Consider the following 25,294-nt stretch of genomic DNA (forward strand, 5'->3'; position numbering starts at 1 on the left):
GGGCTCCCGGCTCCACAGGGAGCCTGCTTCTCCCTCTCCTTCTGCCTGTCGCTCCCCATTTGTGCACGTGTATGCTCGCATGCTCTCAAATAAATAAAATCTTAAAAAGGTTGGACACAACCAACTGAGCCACCCAGGCACCCCGATAATGACTGAAGTTTACAGTGAGAGCTTGGTGTGCTCAAGGGCCCTTGTTGCTCTAAGGGTCCAGCCTTCCTGTCCAGCAGCCGCCTCACGACCCCACCTGTGAAGAAGCCAGAGGTAAAACACAACACAGATGCTTTATTGGTTACAAAACATGAAAACCCAGGTCCCATGGGACTCAAGGGATGCCAGGGAGGTGGAAGACAGAGCAGCTGGTGGGCCCGGGGGAACACGGGCAAGGGACAGGGTCTCAGCCCCTTGCCGCAGGCTCTGTTCAGCGGGGCTCTGCTTCTGGCAAAAGGTGGCTCGTCCGCCTGCAGCCCAGGGCTGGGCCTTGCCCGAGGACCCCACGCCTGTGGAAAGTGCGGGCAGAAGGAAGATGAGGCTGGCAGCCGTCTCTGAGGAGGTGGTGAGCGGCTCCCAGATTGGGGCAGGTGGGAGAAGACCAGGCCAAGGGCCTCAGGGACCGCTACCCAAAGTTCCGGCCTGGCCACCTGCCCCCCTTCAAGTCCCCTCCGTCCTGATGCCAGTGCTGGAAGGGGACACCTGGAGGTAAGAGAGGAGCCCCGCCAAAGTTTCTCCTTTCTTTCATGCCCAAGTGGGAGGAACAGCTGAAACGCTTCCTTCCACTGAAGCGGCTCAGAGCGGGGGGAATGCTCGCTGACGAGGACAGGACACCTGCCAGGGCTTATGTACACATCTGTCTAAAAAAATGTATGTGACCTCAAAACATCAGTCCATCCCCCAGGTGAGCCCTGTGCTGTGCAAGGACCCAAAGGCAGCACTGAGAGCAGGCGGCTGGGTCCTAGGTCGGAGCTGCCTCTTTCCCGGGCCTGGAGGCCAGAGGGAGCAGGCGGGGGACAGGAGCTGGCAGGCTTGTGGCAGGCTGACGTCTACCTCCCGGGCTGCAGGTGCTTGTGCAGCTGCTCCGCCTGGGTCTTCAGGTGCTGAAACTCTTCCTGAATGAAGTCGGTCAGAGCTTTGCGCATCTCCACCTGAGGAGAAGGACGGGGGCTCGCCTGCGGGCCTTGGGCAGTTTGGCCCGGGGCCCTGGGAGGCTGTGGGTGCCAGGAGAGGCCGCGCCAGCCACAGGGTAGCCCAGGGCAGGCGGGTGGGGGAGGCGCTGGGGAGAAAGGCAACTCACAGCCGACTTGTTCTCAGCCCGGAGCCGTTCGAGCACAGGCAGAGCACTGAAGGGCTTCCCGATCAGCACCGTGATTTTCTGCAGGGAGAGCAGCCACCAGCGGGTGACAGAAACAAGCCGTGGCCCAACCACCCTGGAGAGCCAGAAGCTAAGTCCTGCCCCTAACCTGCTGCGCGTTCCCTCATGTGCGTGGGGATGGGGAGGGGCGCCTGGGCGGCTCAGTGGGTTAAAGCGGCTGCCTTCGGCTCGGGTCATGATCCCAGGGTCTTGGAATCGAGTCCCACATCAGGCTCCCTGCTCAGCGGGGAGCCTGCTTCTCCCTCTCCCACTCCCCCTGCTTGTGTTCCTCTCTCGCTCACTCTCTGTCAAATAAATAAATAAAATCTTTTAAAAAATAAAATAAGGGCACCTGGGTGGCTCAGAGGGTTAAAGCCTCTGCCTTCAGCTCAGGTCATGATCCCAGGGTCCTGGGATTGAGCCCCACATCAGGTTCTCTCCGTGGCGGGGAGCCTGCTTCCTCCTCTCTCTCTCTGCCTGCCTCTCTGCCTACTTGTGATCTCTGTTTGTCAAATAAATAAATAAAATCTTTAAAAATAATAATAAAATAAAATAAAACGAGGTGGTCAGGCTGAGAGACATTCAAGTCCTGCAGACCCCACTCTAGGTATCCTGTCCTGCTTAGACCCCAGGGCTCCCCCCACCCGGCCTGGTTCCTCTTGCTCTCCTTCTACCGGCCTCGATGCCAGGAACTCCCTCTCTCTCTGTTCCACTCGGTCCCCCTGCTGCAGCTGAACCTGGCCTCAGTGATGCTAAGTGGGAGACAAGAGGCAGATGGCAGGCAAGACAGACAGACGAAGGCCAGCAGCCCGTACCCACCTGTCCAAAGCGGGGGAAGTAGGGCGGGCTGTTAGGGAGGACATCATTCATTCCTGCAGCACAATGGACAGAGGCCAGGAAGCAGGCATGGGGTGGAGCAGGGCAGCCCCAGTCCCCTCCACCCTGGGGTCCCTCTCCCTGCCACCCAGTGGAACTCTCCCCAAACCTAGGGAAGCATCCCCTGGCCTCACCCCCAGGCTGCAGCCTTGGCCCGAGAGGGATGCTCACCGACATGCCACAGTGGCAGGATGACGGGGTTGAGATGACACTCGGCAATCAGGCGTCCGATTCCTGCCCCGGGGAGAGACAGAAACGTTGGCACAAGGAGAGTTTCGGTGCCAGCCTACGGCAAAGCCACCGCTGCCCACCTCCAATTAAGACCAACTGCCCTGGTCTGGCTCCTCTGCAAGGCGAGCCCTTGTGCCGGCGCTGCGCCCCACCCCGGCACCGCCCATACGCCCATCCCAGGCCACCGGGCAGCAGAGCCTGCCCCACGCCTACCCCACTTAAAGCGCAGAAACTCGGAGCTCATGTTCACCTTCCCTGTTGAGAGACAGGACAGGGGTGAGGCTGGGAAGCTGGGGGTGTGTGCAACCCTGCCAGCGCCACTGACCTTCTGGGAAGATGTGCACCCAGTCCCCATGGTTGAGCTTATCCAGAATGAAGTCCATTCCCTTCTGGTAGACGCCGTCTCCTGCAAGGAAAAGGCCACACCGTCGGTCGCCATTCTGCCGGGGCACCCTCCTTGCCCTGGCAGCTCATCCCCACTGCACCAGCTCATCAAGGACACCGTCATCCCCACTGCACCAGCCACACGGACACCCTCCAATCACTGTCCCTGGGGACTCAGCCACAGTTGCCCTGGGGCCCACGATGGCATTTGTTCAATGGTATCCTCTAACCCTCCAAGTACCCGTCATGGACAAGGCAGCATCACTGTCTCCAACCGCTTCCAATTGAACTTCCAAGCTGGCAACTCCTCCAGCGGCCTCCAAGCCCACCTTCTGCCCGCTGGTCCCCCGCAGCCCCACCCACTGCGCCTCGGACACCGGCGCTGTGCGCCCTCACAGACTGGCCTGCCGGCTCTGCTCCCTGCCGGCCTGGTCCCCCTTCAGCTTTTTTTTTTTTTTTTTAAGATTTTATTTATTTATTTGTCAGAGAGAGAGAGAGAGAGATCACAAGTAGTCAGAGAGGCAGGCAGAGACAGAGGGAGAAGCAGGTTCCCTGCCGAGCAAGGAGCCCGATGTGGGACTCGATCCCAGGACGCTGGGATCATGACCTGAGCCGAAGGCAGCCGCTTAACCAACTGAGCCACCCAGGCGTCCCCCCCCTTCAGCTTTTGCAGCCTTTCTCCTTGGGGTGCACCACCCCTGGGGCGAGCCTACCGTCTGCCACCCCTGGCCCTAAGGGCACTGCGGGAGCAAACCAAGTCTGTTCGTGATTTCCAGCCTCATCAGGGCCTCAGACCCCGCACAGCGACCCTTTCCTGCGGTCTCAGCTGGGCCAGTCACCACAGCCACTCTTCGCAGGCCTCCCAGCCCCACCTGAGCCCTCAGCCTCCACCATCCCTCCCTCCTGGCTGATCCCTTCGCCCCTCACAGGGCTCCCCCAGAAACTAGACTCTCATTATTGAAGCCTCTTGGGAAAGGGAGAACGTTGATGCGACATGTGGTGTCACTGAGAGCCGGGAAAAAGTCAAACTCACTAGGCTGAAAAAATGGGGGTTTAAGTGCCCCCAAGGCTAATAGCACCCACCGTAGAGACACCTGGAGACCCTGACACTCAGCCTGGGGGGCCTGGCAGTGAGCAACAGCGCAGATACGGGTGCCCAACGCTATGCGCTGGCCTTCAGCTGGGAGCCCCATGGGGACGCGCTGTGACCCCGCAGCCAGAACCTCTACTGTGCCCGTGGAGTGGACAGTGACGGGTGGCCTCGTCAAGGAGGGAGAAACACCATAAAGATGAGGAGACAGACACTGGGGCTATCTCAAATCAGTACACCAGGAAATGGGTTTTTAACCTGTTCTCTGCAAGGCCGAGTGTTTAGAAGGTGCTAGAGAGCCGTCCAGGAGGCTGAACTAAAGCCAACCCAGTGGGAACCTCACCCAGCAGCTCCCGCAGGGGCTGGAGTTGAGGAGCAGCCGGTCCCGGTGGCTTCTCAGGGCGTCCGGAGAGCAGCGCTTCCCCTCTGTAGCACAGCTTTCCCTGGTAGGAGGGGGCTTCAGAGCGCCCCGTCCTTCTCCACCAAACCTCACTGGTACAACAGCGCCATCTGGCTTGAACTGCAAATCATGCTAAACTACAAGGCTCCTCAAGCTCTGGGACACTGCCAGCGGTTCTAAGAAGGAAATGCAGAGAGGCACGCGCCTACTTCAAGAAACATGAAAAACCGTGATCTAACCTCACACCCAGAAGAACTAGAAAAAGAACAAAGCCCAAAGTTAGTAGAAGAAGGAAATAATAATTACATCAGAGTGGAAATAAATGAAATAGACTAAAAAAAATCAATGGAACCAAGAGCTGGGTCTTTGAAAAGATAAAATTGATAAACCTCTAGCTAAACTCAGCAAGAAAAGAGGAGAACGAATGACCGGTACCACAGATCCACCAAGGACCGCAAGAGTAGCGTGAAAAATTACACAACAAAAAGTTGGACAACCTGAAAGAGAGAGATACACACTCAACATGGAATCGGGAAGAAACAGAAAAGCCGAACAGGCCAACTGCTAGTGAATGATTATTTGAATCGGTCATCAAAAAACTCCCAACAGGGACGCCTGGGTGGCTCAGTTGGTTGGATGACTGCTTTCAGCTCAGGTCATGATCTCGGAGTCCCGAGATCGAGTCCCGCATCAGGCTCCCAGCTCCACGGGGAGTCTGCTTCTCCCTCTGACCTTCTCCTCGCTCATGCTCTCTCTCACTGCCTCTCTTTCAAATAAATAAATAAAATATTAAAAAAAAAAAACCTCCCAACAGGGGTGCCTGAGTGGCTCAGTGGGTTAAAGCCTCTGCCTTCAGCTCAGGTCATGATCCCAGGGTCCTGGGATCGAGCCCCGCATCGGGCTCTCTGCTCAGCAGGGAGTCTGCTTCCCCATCTCTCTCTTTGCCTGCCTCTCTGCCTACTTGTGATCTCTCTCTGTCAAACAAATAAATAAAATCTTAAAAAACGAAAACAAAAACTCCCGACAAACAAAGTCCAGGACCAGATGGCTTCACAGGTGAATTCTGCCAAACATTTAAAGAAGAGGTAATATTTATTCTTCTCAAACTATTCCAAAAAATGGAAGAGGAAGGAAGGGTTCCAAATACGTTCTGTGAGGCCAGCATCAGCTTGATACCAAAACCAAAGACATTACAAAAAAAGAGGACAGGACTACAGGACAATAGCCCTATGAACACAGACGCATAAACCCTCAAAGACATATTAGCAAACTGAATCCAACAACACGTTAGAAGGATTATTCACCACCGTGGAGTGGGATTTATTCCAGGGATGGAAGGATGGTTCAGTATGTGTGAATCAATGCTAGTGACCCCACTAACAAGAAGGGTGACAATCATATAATCATAATAGATGCAGAAAAAGCATTTTTTAAAAAGATTGTTATTTATTTATGACAGAGACACAGCGAGAGAGGGAGCACAAGCAGGGGCAGTGGGACAAGGAGAAGCAGGCTTCCTGCTGAGCAAGGATTCCGATGCAGGGATGGATCCCAGGACCCTGGGATCATGACCTGAGCCGAAGGCAGAGGGCAGATGCTTAACGACTGAGCCACCCAGGCACCCCCAGAAAAAGCATTTTGACAAAATTCAACATCTGTTCATGATAAAAATTCTCAACAAAATGGGTTTACTTTTTTCTATCTTTTTAAAGATTTTATTTATTTATTTGACAGAGAGAGAGAGAAAGAGCACACAAGCAAGGGAACGGCAGAGGGGGAGGGAGAAGCAGGCTCTCTGCTGAGCAGGGAGTCCGATGTGGGGCTTGATCCCAGGATTCTGGGATCATGACCTAAGCTGAAGGCAGACGCTTAACCGACTGAGCCCCCAGGCGCCCCTATAAAGAGGGTTTAGAGAGAACATAACATAATAAAGGCCACCTATGACAGACCACAGCTGACATCATGCTCAATGCAGAAAAACTGAGATTTTCCTCCAAGGTTAGGAACAAGACAAGGATGTCCACTCTTGCCGTTTTTATTCAACATTGTACTACAAATCCTAGCCTCGGCGATCAGACCAGAAAAAGAAATGAGGGGTGTCTACATGGCTCAGTGAGTTAAGCGTCTGCCTTCAGCTCAGGTCATGGTCTCAGCATCCTGGGGTCAAGCCCCACATCAGGCTCTCTGCTCCATGGGGAGTCTGCTTCTCCTTCTCCCTCTCCCTCTTGCTTTCCCTCACTCTTTCAAATAAATAGTCTTTTAAAAAAAAAGAAAAGAAAAAGAAATAAGAGGCATCCATTTTGATGAGGAAGGAGTTAAGCTATCTCTATTTGTAGATGATATGATACTATGCATAGAAAACTCTAAAGGCTCCACCAAAAAGTTATTAGAAGTAATAAATGAATTTAATAAAATTTTAGGATACAAAATTAACATACAGATGGGGCACCTGGGTGGCTCAGTTGGTTAAGTATCTGCCTTCAGCCCAGGTCATGATCTCAGGGTCCTGGGATGGAGCCCCGCATCGGGCTCCCTGCTCAGCGGGGAGTCTGCCTCTCCCTCTCCCTCTGCTTATGCCCCTGCTCATCCTCTCTCGCTCAAATAAATACTTTCTTTAAAAAAGATACATGCAGCCCTGTGTTTACTGCAGTTTCACAGTAGCCAAGATAGGGAACCAAGCCATGTATCCGCCGATACATGAATGAAGAAAGATGTGGTGTATACGCAGATACACACACAGAAAATTCCTGAGTCTTAAAAAAGGATGAGATCTTAGGGGCGCCTGGCTGGCTCAGTTGGTAGAGCATGCAACTCTTGATCTCAGGGTTATGAGTTCAAGCCCCACACTGGGCATGGAGCCTACTTAAAAAAAAAAATGAATGAATGAATGAATGAATGAGGCGTATCTGGGTGGCTCAGTCAGTTCAGTGTCTGTCTTCAGTTCAGGTCAGAATCCCCGGGTCCTAAGATCGAGCCTCACATCGGGCTCCCTGCTCTGTGGGAAGCTTGTTCCTCCCTCTCCCACTCCCTGCGCTTGTGTTCCGTCTCTTGCTATCTCTCTCTTTCTGTCAAATAAATACAATCTTAAAAAAAAAAAAAAAAAAAGAATCTGCCTTCGGCTCGGGTCATGATCCCAGGGTCCTGGGATCGAGCCCAACATTGGGCTCTCTGCTCAGTGGGGAGCCTGCTTCTCCCTCTGCCTCTGTGATCTCTCTCTCTGTCTCTCAAATAAATACTTAAAATCTTTTTTTAAAAAAAGAGAGAGGGGCCCCTGGGTGGCTCAGTGGGTTAAAGCTTCTGCCTTCAGCTCAGGTCATGGTCCCGGGGTCCTGGGATCGAGCCCTGCATCGGGCTCTCTGCTCAGCAGGGAGCCTGCTTCCTCCTCTCTCTCTGCCTGCCTCTCTGCCTACTTGTGATCTCTGTCTGTCAAATAAATAAATAAAATCTTTAAAAAAAGAGAGAGAGAAATTTTAAATAAATAAAGGGAAAAAATACTACTACCATGATTTTGGCACAACACTTGAGTATTTAGCTTCTACAAATGCTACTTCTGCTCGTCTGCATGGCTTGTCCAAGATCACTTTGATACTTCATATCATAAGGCCTGTACTTGGGAAGGAAATGGAGTATTTTGGAACACAGAAGCCAAGTAAGCCAGATACTTCCTTTGCTTTAACACAATTTGTTAGATCTTTGCTCCACATCACGTATGTTTGAAAAATAGCTTGTCCCTGTCCACTTTCTCTCACTGAAGGTGCTGAGAATTAAGATTTTTTAGAATTTTTATTTATTTATTTGTCAGAGAGAGAGCACAAGCAGGGGGAGCAGCAGGAAGAGGGAGGAGCAGGCTTCCCGCTGAGCAGGGAGCCCGATGTGGGACTCGATCCCAGAATCCTGGGATCATGACCTGAGCCCAAGGCAGACACCTAACTAACCGAGCCACCCAGGCGCCCCCAGTTTTCTGGTTTTAACCGTACAGTAAAACTTAGATGCAGAGCAAAAAGCAGAACAAGACAAGAAGGTGACGTGGAGGGCGCCTGGGTGGCTCAGTCGGAAAAGCATGTGACTCCTGATCTCAGGGTCATGAGTTTGACACCCCATTAAAAAAATAAATGAACTCATACTCTGGTTTCTCTTCAGATCGCATAAATCTTTCGCCTTTTACTAAAGATTTCCGTGGAGAAAAAAATAAATGAACTTAAAAAATAAATACATAAAACTTAAGAAAAAAAACGTGGACACAGAAAGCCTGTGTGTGAGGTCGCAGAAGGAAGGACCTGAGATCAGGCACCTGAGCAGAGTTCCCATCACACGATCCAACGGGCACTAGCCGCAACACTCGTAGCTTCTGCTCATGTTTTGGAGAAATGAAGCGGCCTTTGAACGCAGCTAGAAGTGAAAACACTCAAAGCTGCTGTCTCCAAAAAGCAGATGTGAGGATCTGAGCGCTGCAGCTTTTCATTAAAAGCCCTTCATTTTTTTGAGGTTACTTTACTGTGTTTCTCCAGCAGAAGTAAGAAACTCTCCCTTGACCTCTGACACCCTTTGGTTACCGCCTCCTCCCTCTTTCTCTTCATGACGGACCTTCTGGGAGGGGTGGACACCCCTGCTATCCCCACTCCCTCCTGGCCCTGGCAGCTCCTGTGGCTGTCACTTCACAGAAATGGCTTCTCCAGGGTCCCTGGAGGCTTCTCCAGTGCCAAGGGGCCCTGCTTTGCTTCCTTCCTGCCTGGCCACTGCTTCCTGCTGCCCCGGTGGCCTTTGTCTCTGTTCACGCTCTAAGCTGCCATCCTAGCGCCTGCTGGCCGTCCACTCTCCCTTGCTGCCACTCTTCCTCTACTTCTGCAACTCTGTTAGTCGCTGAGTCCCTACTACGTGCCCGAGCGCTCTTCTGAGCTCCGGAACTGCACATCCCACTGCCTCTGGGACCGCAGGCTCCTCCAATGAAACATGTGCAAAACACAACACCCGTCCCCTTCAACCCCCACACTGCTTGCCGTCCGTCCCATCCTCCCAGTGGCTCAGTGTCATCAGACGTCACCTAGCGTTGTCTTCAAGCTATCTTTTCCTTACCCCTTCCCACACCCAGTCTGTCAACAAGTCCTGTCTAGTCTGCCTCCAGCTGTCCGCAGAGGCCTCTAGAGGCGCAGCTACGATGGTCTGCTGCTGCCGGAACGACCCAACGAGTCGTCCCTACCGGGCTCCCGGCCTCCACCGAGCTCTGCTCCCCCTCCCCCCACCAGCCACACTGCGGCAGGAATGGTTTCTGTCTCTGAACCACAGAAGGAAGCACATCACTGCCCTGATGACGGAATAGAGTCCAAAATTCTTAACACGATTATTCCAGAACCTTCACATTTGGCTGGCTTGCAACCTACATTTTCTACATTTATCGCTTACCTTTTCAGGGCCTGGCATGTACTTCCTGTGTCTCAAATGCCTTTCCTTTCATACTCTTGCCTAGAAAATATTGTCCTTTCACAGACAAAAGAGCAACCTGGATTCAAATCCTGGCTTTGCCACCTCTCGCCCCATGACCCTGGGCCAGTGGCTTAATTCCTCCAAACCCCTTTATCTGGAGAATGGGGATCAAAACGGCCCCCACCTCCTGAGGCCCTCAGTGTCACACCCTCACCCCGCAAGCCTGTTTTCTGAAACGCTGCAGCTTCCAGCACATGCCACCACCATGGAAGACCCGACACCACCCTCCCATTGCTGAGTCTCTTAGCTGCGGACAATGCCTCCTTGGCTTCTAATGCCACAGTCCAGGTTCACACAGCCCTCAGGCAGTCCCAGGAAATGCATGCTCTCCACAAGGCCCTCGCTCCTCCAGCAGCCAGTACCACCTCTGCAGCCACACAGTGCAACAGGGACTCACACTAGCAGCGCAGTGGCCGCTGGCCCCCTCTGTGCCCAGGCTGTCCCAGCAGGGTCCCTCCACTCCCAGGACTGCTCAAGCAAAAGCACTGACCACCAGTCCCTGCTCCAAAGAAAAGCAGAGAAGGCTGCAGAAGTGCCTCCCTGCATTCACTCGCCCACGAGCCCCTCTTGGAGGACCAGCTCACCTCGGCACACGGGCACACACTTGCCCAAACTGAAGAAGCGGGAGTGCAGCTCTCTGGTGAAGCAGATGTCTGCAGCCGCAGGGGTCCTGAAGTAGGGACAGATGCAGTCATCCCTACCTCCCCTGCACCCTAATTCCCTGCCCTCCCCCAACATGATGCCTGACATCGTCGGCAGTGTGGAAAGGAGGCACAGGAGAGCCTGTGGAACCCCACCCCGTGCCCTGCCTGTACTGCTGGATGCCGCCTCCTGGGCAGAGCAGGAGGAGGGCAAATGTGGGCAGAGACGGGTGAGGCCTGCCAGGCCCACTGCGAGGGGCCCATTCCTCCTCACCAACGCATCAACTTCAGGTTCCAGATGTGGCGGAGTTTCAGGATCCCTAGAGAAGGAAAGTCTTCATGCCCCAGCTTGCCTTGTCCCCAGGGAACATCTTTTTCTGTTACCCAGTTTCAGGGAATGAGGAACAGAGGCAATAGCACTACCATTTCCCTATGGCTGAAGGCAGCATCTTTTAGTCGCTGGGGCTGGACCCTACGTTGTTCCTGGCTCCTCCCTCTTTCCCACCCTCACCCATACCTTATTAGTCGCCACATCTGGCCTGCCTACCCCCAGGTATCTTTTGCCACTGCCTCTTGTTCTACACCTCTCCCTCCACTGTTGCTGCCACCACACTAGTCTAGGTTACTGAGTGGCTCTAAAAGGTCCCTCCTGGTCCCCCGGTGTCTGCCTATGACACTCTACAGGCCCTTCTATGCCCAGTGGCCAGGGTGAGCTCTGAAAGGCTCTGATTTGACTAACTAGCTTCCCATGAGCTCTACAACAGTCTAACCTCCCGAATTCATCAATAAAAGCTCTGGGCACCCCTCTACCCAGCCATCTGGGTTACTGGAGCCAAGCAGCTCCCTGTGAAGTCAACAGAGCAGGAACTTCTAGGTGGCAAAGTGGGCTCCCAAATGAGGCTGGTTAAAGGATACACACTCAGCCTGGGGCAAACCTGGAAGCAGGACACGGGTCTCCCAGCCTCTAGCCCACACCTTCGTTGACAAGATACCCTATGGTTCTCAGATTTAATACTCTGTGGGACCATCCACAGTTTAGAGAATGGAGGGTTCCACAGGCCTGATGCGACAGTAAAGCAGCCATCAGACTGCCTTGCAGCTGCTTCCTCACTTCCTCGGTCCCTCCGAATTTCTGAAGCCCTTACCAAGTCATTTTCTGAGAGGACACTGAAGGGGCCACCAATCATATTTTCATCGTCGGCGCAAGACACGCAGGAACAGGAGTGCCAGGGATATGTACAGAGCCCAGTGAGAAGTGAGTTTGTTCTGCTTTTGTGTGGCCCCCTCCCGGGTTCTCGCCATGCCTCCCTACGCCCAGAACCCTGGTGCCAGGTACCCCAGAGGTGAGGGTCATCCATGCAGGACTGGTGATTGGAGACAGTGATGAGGGGCGTGGCTGGGCCTCGGTTCTCGATGAGCTCGTACAGCACCTCTTTGTTGTGGACGGTGAGGTGGTTCATGTACTCTGGAGGGAGAGACGAACTGTGGAAGAGGTCTTGGCCTCATTCTCCCTGGGTCCCAGGGCTCCCCCCACCCAAACTGGCCCCTACCCACGCCCACAACCCCAAACCCCAACTCTGGCTGGGCGTGGAGAGCCGTGGCCTACTCTGCCTCGGCTTTGGGCCCACTCACTGGTCCAGAAGCAGCTGTAGGTGCCCACTAGGCCCATGACGACGCTGCTGGCCAGAGTCCAGGTGAACGGCGGCACGGCGGGGAACGGCCATTTCACATGCAGGGGCATCTCCGCCGCCCCCACCGAGCTCCCCCGCTCCTCACTCCCCAGGTGGCCCGGCGCTTCCCCTGCCACAGGGCAGCCTGTGGGGCCGCTCTAGGTCTGTGTCCCCGACCGCTGGAGAACTGGGTCTCTGACAGGCCCGTGCCACACGGGCTCCGCGCGGCAGGGGACTCGACCAAGGTCACCTCGCAGGTCAGGCCAGGGCCGGGCCGGCCCCCGCTCTCTCGCCACAGACGAGCCGCTACTGGGGTCAGGAGCCGGGGGTCGCAGTGAAAAGCGAACGGACCCGGCGATGGCAGCCAGAAGCCCCGCGCCCCCGCCCGAAACCGAGCCAGCGACGGCGGCCCGCTCTTCGCTGCCTGTCGTAAAGGGCTATCAGGCCGCTTGACGGCAGCGGGGGCGGGTCCTGGGGCCGTGTGGCCCCGCCCCGCCGCGCCGCGCCGAGCACGTTCCCGGCGCCGGGGGCTGCGTGTCCGGAGGTGTCCGGAGCTAACCGGGCTCCGCAGCGCAATGACGGGACACCGCTAAAGGCTGGAGTTCACGGCACTTTTACTTTAGTTCTTCTTCCCCTTTATTTTCATTGAGGCAAAATTCATATAACGGAATTACCCGTTTTGTAATATTTTGTAGCATTTTATACTGTATGCCATGTTTTATGTATGTAACCTGTTATGTGTTACATTATGTAGTTTCACATAATTAACTGCACACAATTTTGCAGTTACAATATTACAGCTTTGTACAATATGTGTATATATATGTAACATGTAATATGTGATGTATATGTAGCAACATATGCCAAATAATAAAGATACCACGTATAACATAGTATTTCCTGTCGTTCAGCACATTTCCAGTATTCTCAACCACCACTTCTATTCCCATAAGAAAGCCTTGTATCCGCTAAGCCATTGTTTATTTTCCTTCTCCTCCTCTTCCTCCTTCTTCTTTTATTTAAATAATCTCTACCCCCAACGTGGGGCTTGAACTCAGTACCCTGAATTAAAAGGTCACATGCCCTACTGAAACATTTTCTAAAAATCAATAGAAAGGTGCTTCAAAAATAAGAAATCTGGGCGCCTGGCTGGCTCACTTGGGGTCACCAGAGAGCGGAGAAGTGTGCAGCCACGCTGGCAGGCGCCCTGGGGACACAGAGAGGAGGCTCTTGTCCTCCGGGGTCCCCAGGCTCGCAGCAGGGCTCCCCCGACGTCGGGCACAAGCTTGGGCTCTCGTGTTTCCTACCAGGTGCCGCCTAGAGGCAGCCCGTGTGGGGGACTGAGGGCTGGGCCTGAGAGAGCACAGCTCCTGGTTTGCATTTGCGGGCCGGCTCCCCACACCCCCGTGCCCTTGGCACAGGGACCCCACTCATTATAGGAACGCTGAGGCTCGATCTCTGTGACTCACGGGGCTGTCATCCGCCCACAGTTCCAGGCCTCCAGCAGGCGCCTGCTTCCACGTGGGTCAGAGAAGGTGGAGTCCGGCTGTGGGCCCCGGGGGGCCCAGCCCCAGCGCCAGGAAGGGTGGGGCGACCCGCCTGGCCGGAGGGGTGGGTCAGGAAGAGTCCCTTCCTCCTTTCTTCCCTAAGGTTCCTGCCAAGACCGCCGCGGCGACTCCGTAGACGGGTTGCGATCTGGTTACAGCTGCGGCAGGCGTGGATACGAGCTGGTCTGAGTAGGTATGGGAGCCCTCTGAGCAGAGGGAGGGAGGAAGTTGCCCCCTGCATGGGGAGAAGGGAAAAAGGGGAAGGGAACCGCTGGGGGCCAAGACTTAGCTTGGGAGCCTGGGCCTGGGCTGGGCTTTGGGCTGAGGCCAGAAACAGTCACTATGGTTCTTCTTGCCCTTGGCCCTTGTGTGGGCTCCTGACCCCAGAGCCTTCTAGCCTTCCCTTGACAGCCAGGGGCTGCTCCTACATCCCAGAATAGTAACCAGGGCAGGGCATCCAAGCCAGCATGAGTGACAGAGCAGGTGGCCCAGGAGAGACAGACATTCAGCCCGGCCAGGAGTATGAAAGAGACTAGATGACAAAGAAGGGAGAACAGGGAAGAGAGGGCAAGGAAGATAGAGGAAGGCAGAGCGGGAGGTGACAAAACGTTACCTGGGATGCAGTGGGAAGTTACTCAAATAAGAGGACTCAAAGGGGTGCCCCAGTGTTGCAGTCAGTTAATTGTCCTACTCCTGGTTTCGGCTCAGGTCGTCATCTCAGGGTCGTGAAATGGGGCCTGGTGTGGGGCTCTGTGCTCAGTGTGCAGCCTGCTCTGGGTTCTCTCTCTCCCCCTCTCCCTCCTGCTCACTCTCGCTCTCTCCCTCTCTCCCTTCCTCCCTCAAATAAATTAAAATCTTTGGGGCACCTGGGTGGCTCAGTCATTAAGTGTCTGCCTTCAGCTCAGGTCATGATTCCAGGGTCCTGGGATCAAGCCCCGTGTTGGGCTCCCTGCTCAGTGGGAAGCCTGCTTCTCCCTCTCCCACCACCCCTGCTTGTATTCCTTCTCTCGCTGTGTCTCTCTCTGTCAATTAATAAATAAAATATTTTAAATAAATAAATAAATCTTTTTAAAAAATAAGAGGGCTGAAAGCTATCAGTAGAAGGCAGTGGGGGAAGAGACGGAAGCAGAGAAGGAATATGGTTTATTTTACCAAACCAACAGTTCCAGCCACGGAGACACCCAGCCAGCTCAGCGTCTCACCTCACAGCCCCTTGCTAGGTGTGTCTTGCCTGATAGCGCCTCCTGTGAGCCAGTTGGGGCTAGATTGGAGCTGAGCACAGAAGTCCCTTTGCTCCCCCCCCCTCGCCGTGAGTTGTCCTAAAGTAACTCCCTTTAGCCCATTATAATACTAAAGTCTCCTGTAGGTGGACTTTTCCAGCATTTTTTGAACATACGTCGTTTGCACTAACATGTTGACTTGCTAGGCCTGCACAATTGAACCCAAACTGCCTATGTAATGTAAGCTCCCTGCCCTCACCCCTAACCCACTGGATAAAAGCTTCCTCTGTTAACGTCCTGGGGAGACAGCGCTTCATCCCCCGTCTCCTTACTTGTACCAAGAACTAAAAACCTCTTAGCTTTTATTTTATTTATTTTTGTAATGATTTTCTTTATTTGACACAGAGAGACACAGCGAGAGAGGGAACACAAGCAGGGGGAGTGGGAGAGGGAGCAGCAGGCTTCCCGCTGAGCAGGGAACCTGACGCGGGGCTTGATCCCAGGACCCTGGGATCATGACCTGAGCTGAAGGCAGACGCTTAATGACTGAGCCGTCCAGGCGCCCCCAAAACCCTCTTAGCTTTTAACCCTTCCTTGGTTTGTGTTCAAGGTGGTGCACCCCAGGGGGTGAACACCTTGAGTCTGGTTACAGAGGTGACAGAGAAAAGCAGGCAGACAGAAGTAGAGGGACTTAGTTGCTTAAATGAGAATGACACGGATAGGAATCAAGCAAGGGGCTGAACCCAAATGACGGGACAAAGTTTGAGTGCATCTGAAACCAAGGTAAACCAAGAGATGCTCAAAAAGCGGGGGGCTTTCGCAGGTAGGTTGAACAAGATGGGCTGTCTGGGGAGGGCAGGGCCGTGGGAAAGGGGCCCATCCCCCTCTGCAGTGGGTGATTTGGTCTGGCTGAGATGATTTTCAGTGCATACGCCCTTGAACCCAGTAATTCTGCTGCTGGGAGTTTGTCTTAAAGATAGCATCTCCCAAGCAGAGAGATACATGTTGTTAATGGTGGTGAAAAGTTGGAATTCACTGTGACGTTGAACTCTTGTGACCTGTTGGTGGGAATGGAACAAAGGGGTTAGTCCCTATGGAAGATGGTCTGGTGGCTCCCCAGAAAAGTGTGACCCAGCAATTTCACTTCTGGGTATACACACAAAAGGATCCGCAGCAGGAACTGGAAGAGATCTTGGCGCACTCAGGTTCGCAAGCTGTGTGATTGACAGCGGCCAAGGCTGGACGCGAGCCAAGTGTCCATGAACGGCCGAGTAGGTCAGTTCAGTTGGGTTTATCCATACCACTGAATGCTCTCCGGCCTTAAAAAGGACAGAAATTCTGACACATGCTACAACCTAGATGAAGCTTGACGACATGCTGAGTGCAATCAGCCAGTCACAAACATACGTAACGTATGACTTCTCTCCTGCAAGGTGCCGAGAGAAGTCTGATTCATGGAGACACAAAGTGGGACGGTGGACGCCAGGGGCTGGGGGGAGGAGGATAGAGGACGAGTGTCTAATGGGGACAGAGTTTCAGTTTGGGAAGCTGGAAAAATTCTGGCAATGAATGGCAGTGTGAATGTACAAAACAGTGTGGATGTACTTAATGCCACTCAACTCTGCGTTTGAAAATGGTTAAGATGGTGAAAAAAAAAGTCAAGATGCTAAATTCTATGCTATGTGTATTTTAGCACAATTAAGAAGAATGAAGTCGAGGGGCACTTGGTGGGCTCAGTTCGTGGAGCATGAGACTCTAGACCTCGGGGTTGTGAGTTCAAGCCCCACATTGGATATAGAGATTACTTAAAAATAAAATCTTCGGGGGCGCCTGGGTGGCTCAGTGGGTTAAGCCGCTGCCTTCGGCTCAGGTCATGATCTCAGGGTCCTGGGATCGAGTCCCACAATCGGGCTCTCTGCTCAGCGAGAAGCCTGCTTCCCTCTCTCTCTCTCTGCCTGCCTCTCCATCTACTTGTGATCTCTCTCTGTCAAATAAATAAATAAAATCTTAAAAAAAAAAAAAGACTTGTTTAAAAAATAAATAAATAAATAAATAAATAAATAAATAAAATAAAATTTTCGAAATTTGAGAGAGATGGAGAGACTGAGAGACAGAGCATGAACAGGGGGGACGAGGCAGAGGGAGAAGGAGAAGCAGGCTCCCCGCTGAGGATGGGGCCCGCCAGTGTGGGATTGATCCCAGAACCCCAGGATCATGGCCTGAGCTGAAATCAAGAGTCATATGCTCAACTGACTACGCCACCCAGGCACACCACTTAAAATCGTTAAAAAAAAAAAAAAGTGAAGTCGAGCCCTGCGTGCTGGTGTTGAAGGTGTCCATGGGGAGAAAGGCAGGTGGTCTATGATGCTGGCGGTTCTGGGAGGCCGGTTCTGGGAGGCCAGTGCTGGCTCAGTCCCACACTGCAATGTCCTTTCAGAAGCAGAACAGAGCCCAGCTGGGAGCGTGCCCTTGGACGGCCTGGATTCCTCCAGAAGGTCCCAGCAGTCCCCACACAGCCATGCACTACCCAGCCATGCTCCTGCTTCTCCTGCCTGGGGGCGCTGAGGCCTTTCGCATCTGTGCCTTCAATGGCCAGCGGCTGACGCTTTCCAAGGCGGCCAGAGAACATGTGATGGACACCTTTGTTCGGGTAGGTTCATCACTGAAGGAAAGCTGTGCCCACGACCCAAAGCCCCCGCCCTGCCTGACCAGGGACATTTCCCAGAGGAGAGGGGACATCAGGAGTCGTGGGTATGGAGATGGGGAGCACATTCCTTCCCTGTCATCGGCCTCCATCTCCTCTGTAATATGGGTGCAGTGTGGTTGGGGGGCACTCGGTCTTCTCCCAGGTCCTTGCTGGTCCCGGTGCTCTCCGTGGGCCTCAGCCAGAGAGCCGCATCACTCTTGGCCGCACCAGTGCTAGTTTCCCAGGGAGCCCGACTTCCTCCCAAGGTCGCTGGCACTGACCAGCCCTCCTGCTGTCCGGCAGATCCTGGCTCGCTGTGACATCATGGTGCTGCAGGAGGTGGTGGATGCTTCTGGCAGTGCTATCTCTCTCCTTCTCCGAGAACTCAATCGGTGAGGAAGGCTCTGGGGGGCTAATCTGGGGGCCCCCCCAGCCCCTCAGGGGCCCTGACCCTGGGTTTCCCTGTCCCGGCAGATTTGACGGCTCTGGGTTCTACAGCGTCTTGAGCAGCCCCTCGCTGGGGCGCAGCACATACATGGAGAAGTACGTGTACGTGTACCGGTAAGCACAGACGGGGCCGGGCCGGGGGTTGGCACCACGCCCAGTGCCAGGAGCCTCCATCGTCCCAGCAGCTGCAGGTGCCTTCCTCCCAAGGTGGCCCTCACCTTCTCGTTGCACTTTTTCTCCTCAGTGGTTTTATTTTGGGCTCGGACTCTCCTCCAGCCTAGCCAGCTGTGATGGCCACGTGTCCCTACGGCAGGGGGACTTCGTTATCCGTGCGCAGACGTGGGGCCACTCTGCCTCTCGCCCGTGGAAACCAGCGCAGGGGCTCAGGGCAAGGCTGGCCTCCTCTTTGGGAGTGAACCAGCCGAAGCTTCTGGGAAGAGACTCAACAGTGGGGGCTCATTGAGGACCTTGGGCAGACCCAGTTTCCAGAGACAGCCCTAAGTCTGTAGGACAGCCTGGGGTGGGGGAACCCTCTGGGGTCGGGATGGAGAGGGCAAGGGGCGTGCTCAGGAGAGGAGACCTATTTATACAGATGAAATCATCTGTCTAGAATTCACTTCCGTGTTATGTGAAGTATATCTCAATGAAAAACAAGTTCTAGAAAAGCAGCTAGGAAGGCTGCGGTCACGTGAAACAGGGCTGGTCATGGAGGGCCTCTTGCTCTGAGTCCCGGCTCTGAGTTAAATATCACTGATGTGGGGCCACTGCTTCTCATGCCTCGGTCCCCCAGGTCACACAAGACACAGATCCTGGATTCCTACGTGTATGAGGACACGGATGACCTCTTTGCCCGGGAGCCCTTTGTGGCCCAGTTCACTTTTCCCAGCAAGGGTAGGAAGGGAAGAAGGGTGGCCCCGCTGCCTGGGAGCAGGAAGGAGGGGCTGGCTGGCGGTCCCGAGGGTGTGGTTGCTGGGAAGAGGCTGGGAGAGGTGTGCCCAGGAGCGGGTGGGAGCCCTCGGTCCCTGGGGCCTTGCAGTCCTTCCCAGCCTGGTGCTGGTCCCGCTGCACACCACTCCGAAGGCCGTGGAGAAGGAGCTGAACGCCCTGTACGACGTGTTTCTGGATGTCTCCCAGCGCTGGCAGAGCCAGGTAAGGTTGGGATGATCACACGGGGGATCGGGGGGAGGGGCACTGGGTGGCCGGGTCTGACTCCTGCCCCCTCTCTCCAGGACATGATCTTGCTCGGGGACTTCAACGCTGACTGTGCCTCACTGCCCAAAAAGCGCCTAGGGGAGCTGGTGCTGCGGACGCAGGCAGGCTTCCAGTGGGTGATCGGCGACGAGGAGGACACCACGGTGCGGGCCAGCACCCGCTGCGCTTACGACCGCGTGGTGCTGCACGGGGGGCGCTGTCAGAGCCTGCTGCGCTCCGCGGCTGCCTTTAACTTCCCCAGGAGCTTCGGCCTCACTGAGGAGGAGGTAAAGGGGTGAGGCCACAATGGGCCCACAGGAAAGTGCCTCGGCCCCAACGCTGAGGCTCTGTCCTGCTGCCATCCCCCAGGCCCTCAACATCAGCGACCACTACCCTGTGGAAGTAGAGCTGAACCGGGCGGCACCCGGGCTCCCGCCTCTTGGCCTGGCCGCCCTGTTGCTGCTGCTGCTGCTCCTGCTCCCCCGCCTGGGCCTGGTGGCCTGAAGCAGCCCTGAGCCTGCCGCCCGCAGATGTGAGGACCGCGCTGCCTTCGGGACTCGGATCCTGCTCACTCCCCCGTGTGTGCTCCCTAGAGACTCCTCTATCTGATCATAGCTCCGCCCCACTGCAATGCAACCCTTGGACCCTTGGCCATCTGCCTTCTCTTCCGCTTGGCTTGTATTCTTTGGTTGGGCCCCTGCCCCGCATTAGAATGTAGGAGGAGGCAGGCCCTGAGGCTAGACGCATGCCACTCTGCCCCCAGCTAGTGTCAGGAGTGGGAACAGAGCAGGCTCCAGGGCTGGGGGCTCAGATGATTTGCGCTCAACTGCAGGGCTCAGAGAAGGGAATCACAATAGGTTGGAAGATTTTATTAGATAACCAAAAGGAAACACCGCTGAGAACAAAAAGCTAAATTGCGGGTCTATTACATACGTCAAGCAGATGTGCCAAGGGGCCGTTTTTATTACACGCAGGATCCCTATGAATCAATATTAAAATTGCGGCAGACACAGGGATCGATAAGCAGTTTACACGCACACACGCACAGTAACTAGCAAACAAAGTATTTACAGTTGTTGAATCCAATAAATAAAAACAGTTGCTGTCAAGCCCAAGTTCACAACCACGGTGCGGCCCAACCTCCCCCCACCTGGAGTACAGTCGGTCCACGCTGGCTGCGTGCCCACAAGGCGAGGCTTGGGCTGGTAACCAAGGTTAAGGGGCACACAGAAGAGAGGCCCCACCCATGAGTACCTAGGTGCTCGTGCAGGTGAAGAGACTACCAGATACTTAGCAAAATGTTAACAATGATCCTGTTTTGGGTGATGGTATCCTAGAACTCTTCCTTCCCCAGCTTTACTTTCCAGAGCTCAGTAAAACTAGCAAATATTTATGGTTTAGAACCATCTCAAGGTCAAGAATAAAGGTAATTTTCAACCTTAATGAATGGCTGTTAAATAATGATTACAAAAGGCTGGTGGACTCTCCAAGGCCCAGAGACTCACACAGCAGCCCAGCCCAGCCCAGCCCAGGGAAGCAGCAGCGGGGCTGGGCAGCCACCGTGGGCCACTCTGGAAGCCATCTCTTTAGGACCCTCTTCTGGGTGAGAAGCCACAGGGTATCGGGCCTAGTAGAGATCCCGCTGGCTTACTTCTGCTGCCCCAGGGTACTGTACCGAATGCTCCTCTTGGAACCCTGGCCTACAACCGAAGTGCCAGACAGCACAAAGAACCCCCAGACCAAGGGGAGCTGCACCCTATCTATCTGCCAAGAAAGGTCATCTTACAGGCCATTTCAGGTGGTCTGGGGGAGCTTGAGCTCAGGGTGAAGCAGTCAAGGACTTGTAGAGGCCACAGAAGGGGTGGCAGGTAGTTTCGAGTGTGGGTTAAAGCTGCCTTACAACTTTTAACACATGGCCGGAACCATGCCTGGTCTTCTCTTCTCCCCCGTTTCTGATCACGTTGCTGGTCTGGGACCCTCTTCAAGGAGAGCTTCCATAGCAGCACTCAGTGCCTAGGAACTCATCAGAGTGGACTTGTAAAGGGAAATCTCGAACTGACAACTTCTCATCTAGGCAGGTCCAAGTCAACACCCTAGCTAGACAACTGAGAAGATGCCAATCCTGGCCAACTTAGCAGCCTTCTCAAAATAAAGGACTGTGACTTCAGAGTCTCCAAAAAGCCCCCCCGACCATGAATCCAAATGCACAGACAGACAGGAAGTTGGATTTATTGGTGGGCATGAATATGACGGGAAGGGATAGTGCCAAGGTTCTCATGAGTGCAGAGCCCTCCATTTGTCCAAGGGACCACGGTTAGGGATGTATTTGACCCCACAGCCATCTGGGATAAGCCGCTTTTCAGCCACCATGTCTTCAAATTCATCTGCATTGAACTTAGTAAAGCCCCACTTCTTGGAGATGTGGATCTAGGGAGAGATGAAAAGAATGTCATCACAACATCTGGACACTGAGGCAAGCAAAGAAAGAATGGTGCTTTCAGCACAACTCACCTTCTGGCGGCCAGGGAACTTGAACTTGGCCCTGCGTAGGGCCTCAATCACATGCTCCTTGTTCTGCAGCTTGGTACGGATGGACATGATGACTTGGCCAATGTGGACCCTGGCTACTGTGCCCTGGGGCTTTCCAAAGGCACCCCGCATACCTGTCTGCAGCCTAAATTGGAGATAGCCATGAGGTCAGACCCCAGCATCCACCAAAAGGGCTGTCTCCAAGGTCCCTTAGGGCAACCCGTACAATCAACAGGCTGCATACACTACCGAGGAGCTTACTGTTTGCAGCCATGGCACACTGGGCCCCCATAGACAAAGAGCACAGTCGGCTTAATTGGCTGCAGAGAACAGAAAACCCCAAAACTGACTAGCCAGTCCCTATGAGGTGGCACTGGGCTCATCCGAAAGACTGAACTGTGACTGCTTCAGCTACCTGCTTGCTGGCAGATGGCTGTCAGCAGGATTAAAGCTACTCCCTCAGAAGCACCTCCCTCCACCAGCCAGTCACCAAGAGGTGAAGTCTGAGTCACCATACCTCTTATGCTCGTTCCCTCAAGCCAATTCTGTGCAGTGGTAGGAGGGGAAAATAGTCCATTAAAATGCACCCAGTAACATGTAACCTGGTTTTATTACAGGTGGTTGAGTTTGGTTGTGTGAGGCCCATTTATTTCCTCTGATTAAGAAAAAAAATGAAGCCAAACGAGGGCCTCAACTATGGCAAAACACCTGAAAAGGCAGAGACCCAGGACCCAGCTCACCTGTCTGCTCCAGCACAGGACAACATCTTGTTGATGCGGATGACATGGAAGGGATGGAGCCGCACTCGGATGTGAAAACCATCTTTGCCACAGCTTTTCACCATGTATTTGTTGGCACAAATACGGGCAGCCTCCAGGGCTAGGTTGGCGATGGGGAGGGGGGGAGGCAGCACAGTGAGACAGGACAGCCCTGAAGCAGTTACCGTAACCCTCCCTGGCTCTCACAGCACATCTGTAGCGGCTATGTTGACAAAGGCTGCCCGTTGGATACTCATGACTAACTGATAAAGCCCCGGCAGTCAGAACGTACAGAGTGATTAGGATGGCACCCTGCCTCACCTTCAGAGGAGAGCTGCTCGTATTCATCAGACACCATGTGGCCGCATAGTGGGAACTCATCTACTTTTGCCTTCTTCCGCCCCAGGTCAAAGATGCGAATCTTGGCATCTGTAAAGAACTTGTTAAGTGTGTGGGAGTGGGTGCCATAGGCACCTGAGTCAGTGGAGCCAAACCAGTTTCGTTTGGGAGCTCTCCCAGTACTTACCAGGGACACCTCTGCAGAAGCGAGATTTTGGATACGGCTTGTTCTTGCAATACCGGTAACTGCGGGGAGGGGGGAAACCCAAGTTTACAATTCACAACTGAACCCAACAATACTCTGAGGGGGCTCCCTTAAACTAAGACGAAAGGAGGACTGGGAATGGAGAGGACAACAATGTGTCAATCTCTAGCTGTCTCCATTCCTGGTGGCTTTAAGCAAGATATGGTCAAAGTAAGGTGGTGAGATGTTAGAAAACACCCATGCTAAGAACATAAAAGCAAAACAATATCGCTTGACCCCTTATTATGGTTTCATACTTCGCATAAAGTCAACATGTCCAAAAGGGCTTTTTCAGTTAAAAAAAAAAAGTATGTCTCACTTCAAGGCACTGCCAACTCGCTGATTAGTAATTCAGTTCATGCCTTCCACCGACTTTTGGGCACGTGGCACTAAATCCGCCTCCAAACCACGTGTGAAGAGATCCTGACGCCCCCTGCAGGGCACACGAGGCGGCTGAGCCCGCATTTTGGGGCGGCCCTTGGCGTCCGAAAAGGCACGGGCATGTCGCCCGGAAATAAGACCGGGATAGTACACAAAGGCCCTGAAAGGGTATTGAAGCCAAAAACGTGGCGCATTTCTAAGACAGGAGGGAAGAAAGGCGGACGTCACTCACAGCCCGAAAAGTGGTGGAACGGATGGATGTAGTCCAGGGTAGTAAACCTGCCACCCCGAACAAAACAGAAGCCGCGCTAAAGAGCAACATCAACTTTTAAAAGAAACAGTATAACCAAACACCCCAAGCAACCCGGAAGGTATTGGGAAAAACGTAGAGTCTGTTCCCAGTACAGGAAAGGTGCACTAGAGGCCCCACCCCACGGTTGGTTTTAGAGGTGAAATACGGATCTCCCTCCTTTTTCACAGCTGCTAAATTTCACGGATCCGGGACTCACCACCGGGCGGGGCGGCGGCCCATGGCGACACCAGGATCTTCAGTGGCTGCAACGAAACAGATAAAGTCGGACAGAAGACGAGGGCAGGCCTCAAACTAGGCCAGAGAATCAGCAGGGCAACGCACTACCCTAGAACCTCTACTACTCACCGCGCCGAAGGAAAAGAGGCGCTCCCACGCCTGCGCATGCCTTATATAGGCGGACTATCTTCACGCGTAGGTACCATAGAGTCCTGGCCAGGGCGGATGGACGCTCTGTCACACTTCCTAGACCATAGACACAGCACCGTTCTGCGCCTGCGTGCAGGCGTGGCTTCCGCACACGCGCAGAACGGGGCACAGCAGGGTGTTAGCATACGGGCGACCGCTTGGCCAATCTGGCGTCGCCACATCGGCACGAGAAACCTGCTTCCGGCTGGCCATCTTGGGTGTAGAACTCCCGCCGAGGCTTTGCCATCACTACAAAAGACATATATTCCTGGAATTGAAAGAAGGAAAGTACCCTAGAGTGGGGCTTACGGCGGATGCGTGCGTGTTCCTGGAGGTCACGAGGCTGAGACCCGGCCTCCGAGCCTCCCTCTGCGCTCCAGGACTCCACGGCACACGCCATGCTGGAGTCTCGGTCCGCGTTCCTTTGTCGGCGGAGTGGCTGGCTTACCCCGCCCATGTCTCCCCCGCCCTAACCGAAGAGTCCGGACCTGGCGTTGCTGGGAACCTCTCGCACCGCCTCCGGTCAATGGAGACACGGGGCGGGGCTGCGCCCTCTCGCGAGAGAAGAGCCAGGGAGAAGCCTCCCCGTGATCCGGGGCCCCAGAGACCCCGTGTGAGCCTTAGCTCCAGCCCCGCCCACTCTGACCCGGCAGGGAAAAGAGATAGTCGGCTCCCAAGCTTGACTTGGACTGGGAGGACTGCGAGTCCCCTCAAGATGGCAAAGTAGCACGACAGGTCATTCCTTCTCCGGCTGCGCCCCAGTCCTGGGCTCTGAGAGCGGCCTTCCTGTGCGCTTCTGGGCGCTTCCACCCTCCCAGGGCTCATATTACACAATCTCTCCCCCTCCCACTGCGGGCCGGCGCCCGGAGTGTGTGCCTCTGAAATGGTTCGCAATAAAGCGCCCGCCCCCACAACAATAGTATCCCGAAAGGTGAGCAGAATTAGTGCTTGAGTTACCAGCAATCTCAGTAACCGCCATAAGTGTCCACACTTTTGCAGGTGGGGTCAGGAGAAAAGTGACAAAGTCTTTCCCGTGTCACTTGATAGGTGTGGCCTCTGCCAAGAAGGGGATCCGGCTCAAGCACACCTGATCTCCAGGACAATCTGTCACTTGAG

The 25,294-nt window shown here is 54.3% G+C and overlaps 3 protein-coding genes, 1 non-coding gene and 1 pseudogene across 16 annotated transcripts; 2 read left to right on the forward strand and 3 right to left on the reverse strand.

Moving 5' to 3' along the window:
* Positions 1–262: 262 nt before the first annotated feature.
* On the reverse strand, positions 263–12,567 carry TAFAZZIN (tafazzin, phospholipid-lysophospholipid transacylase). Of its 9 annotated transcripts, XM_047714860.1 has the most exons (11): positions 12,081–12,567; positions 11,785–11,913; positions 10,723–10,768; positions 10,392–10,477; positions 2,778–2,858; positions 2,666–2,707; positions 2,393–2,455; positions 2,165–2,217; positions 1,289–1,366; positions 1,042–1,139; positions 263–497 (listed from the first exon to the last, which is right to left on the reverse strand). In XM_047714860.1, exons 1-11 carry the CDS (start codon positions 12,187–12,189, stop codon positions 419–421), a joined length of 864 nt encoding a protein of 287 aa, XP_047570816.1. In that variant the 5' UTR covers positions 12,190–12,567; the 3' UTR covers positions 263–418. The 9 variants fall into 9 exon arrangements, 8 of the variants coding, with proteins under 8 accessions (XP_047570816.1, XP_047570815.1, XP_047570818.1 ...); XM_047714863.1 differs by having other exon boundaries at positions 446–1,139; XM_047714859.1 differs by lacking the exon at positions 10,723–10,768 and having other exon boundaries at positions 2,666–2,858.
* Positions 8,447–8,537, forward strand: LOC125092476 (uncharacterized; annotated as a pseudogene).
* A 1,067-nt stretch (positions 12,568–13,634) lies between the features above and the next one.
* DNASE1L1 (deoxyribonuclease 1 like 1) lies at positions 13,635–20,312 on the forward strand. 4 transcript variants are annotated; one of them, XM_047714856.1, is made up of 9 exons: positions 13,635–13,653; positions 13,769–13,858; positions 17,323–17,535; positions 17,875–17,963; positions 18,046–18,132; positions 18,809–18,909; positions 19,055–19,167; positions 19,248–19,496; positions 19,579–20,312. In XM_047714856.1, exons 3-9 carry the CDS (start codon positions 17,404–17,406, stop codon positions 19,711–19,713), a joined length of 906 nt encoding a protein of 301 aa, XP_047570812.1. In that variant the 5' UTR covers positions 13,635–13,653; positions 13,769–13,858; positions 17,323–17,403; the 3' UTR covers positions 19,714–20,312. The 4 variants fall into 4 exon arrangements, with proteins under 4 accessions (XP_047570812.1, XP_047570814.1, XP_047570810.1 ...); XM_047714858.1 differs by having other exon boundaries at positions 13,769–13,854; XM_047714854.1 differs by lacking the exon at positions 13,635–13,653 and having other exon boundaries at positions 13,660–13,858.
* A 1,110-nt stretch (positions 20,313–21,422) lies between these two features.
* Positions 21,423–24,129, reverse strand: RPL10 (ribosomal protein L10). Of its 2 annotated transcripts, XM_047714883.1 has the most exons (6): positions 23,970–24,127; positions 23,023–23,081; positions 22,818–22,925; positions 22,479–22,617; positions 21,721–21,883; positions 21,423–21,636 (listed from the first exon to the last, which is right to left on the reverse strand). In XM_047714883.1, the coding sequence occupies exons 1-6, from the start codon at positions 23,990–23,992 to the stop codon at positions 21,484–21,486; spliced, it is 645 nt and encodes a 214-aa protein (XP_047570839.1). In that variant the 5' UTR covers positions 23,993–24,127; the 3' UTR covers positions 21,423–21,483. The 2 variants fall into 2 exon arrangements, with proteins under 2 accessions (XP_047570839.1, XP_047570840.1); XM_047714884.1 differs by lacking the exon at positions 21,423–21,636 and having other exon boundaries at positions 21,764–21,872; positions 23,970–24,129.
* LOC125092538 (small nucleolar RNA SNORA70) lies at positions 21,931–22,064 on the reverse strand. The gene has a single exon (XR_007124994.1). It is a non-coding gene; the product is annotated as a small nucleolar RNA SNORA70 (small nucleolar RNA).
* Positions 24,130–25,294: the final 1,165 nt, after the last annotated feature.

The sequence above is a fragment of the Lutra lutra genome, chromosome X (assembly GCF_902655055.1).
Source record: "Lutra lutra chromosome X, mLutLut1.2, whole genome shotgun sequence".
NCBI lineage: Eukaryota > Metazoa > Chordata > Mammalia > Carnivora > Mustelidae > Lutra > Lutra lutra.

What these genes read in the sequence shown, in the direction of transcription:
- TAFAZZIN (XM_047714859.1), bottom strand. Translation starts at nt 12,189, where the DNA reads ATGCCCCTGCATGTGAAATGGCCGTTCCCCGCCGTGCCGCCGTTCACC. An exon ending in GTGTGTGCCCGTGTGCCGAG is followed by an intron (nt 2,859 to 10,391) that starts GTGAGCTGGTCC and finishes TTTTCCTTGCAG; the next exon opens with GAGACGGCGTCTACCAGAAG. An exon ending in GGGCTGAGAACAAGTCGGCT is followed by an intron (nt 1,140 to 1,288) that starts GTGAGTTGCCTT and finishes CCTTCTCCTCAG; the next exon opens with GTGGAGATGCGCAAAGCTCT.
- DNASE1L1 (XM_047714856.1), top strand. Translation starts at nt 17,404, where the DNA reads ATGCACTACCCAGCCATGCTCCTGCTTCTCCTGCCTGGGGGCGCTGAG. An exon ending in CTTCTCCGAGAACTCAATCG is followed by an intron (nt 17,964 to 18,045) that starts GTGAGGAAGGCT and finishes CTGTCCCGGCAG; the next exon opens with ATTTGACGGCTCTGGGTTCT. An exon ending in TCGGCCTCACTGAGGAGGAG is followed by an intron (nt 19,497 to 19,578) that starts GTAAAGGGGTGA and finishes GCCATCCCCCAG; the next exon opens with GCCCTCAACATCAGCGACCA.
- RPL10 (XM_047714883.1), bottom strand. Translation starts at nt 23,992, where the DNA reads ATGGGCCGCCGCCCCGCCCGGTG. An exon ending in CTTCTGCAGAGGTGTCCCTG is followed by an intron (nt 22,926 to 23,022) that starts GTAAGTACTGGG and finishes AGTTCTTTACAG; the next exon opens with ATGCCAAGATTCGCATCTTT. An exon ending in TCCTGTGCTGGAGCAGACAG is followed by an intron (nt 21,884 to 22,478) that starts GTGAGCTGGGTC and finishes TCTCCAATTTAG; the next exon opens with GCTGCAGACAGGTATGCGGG.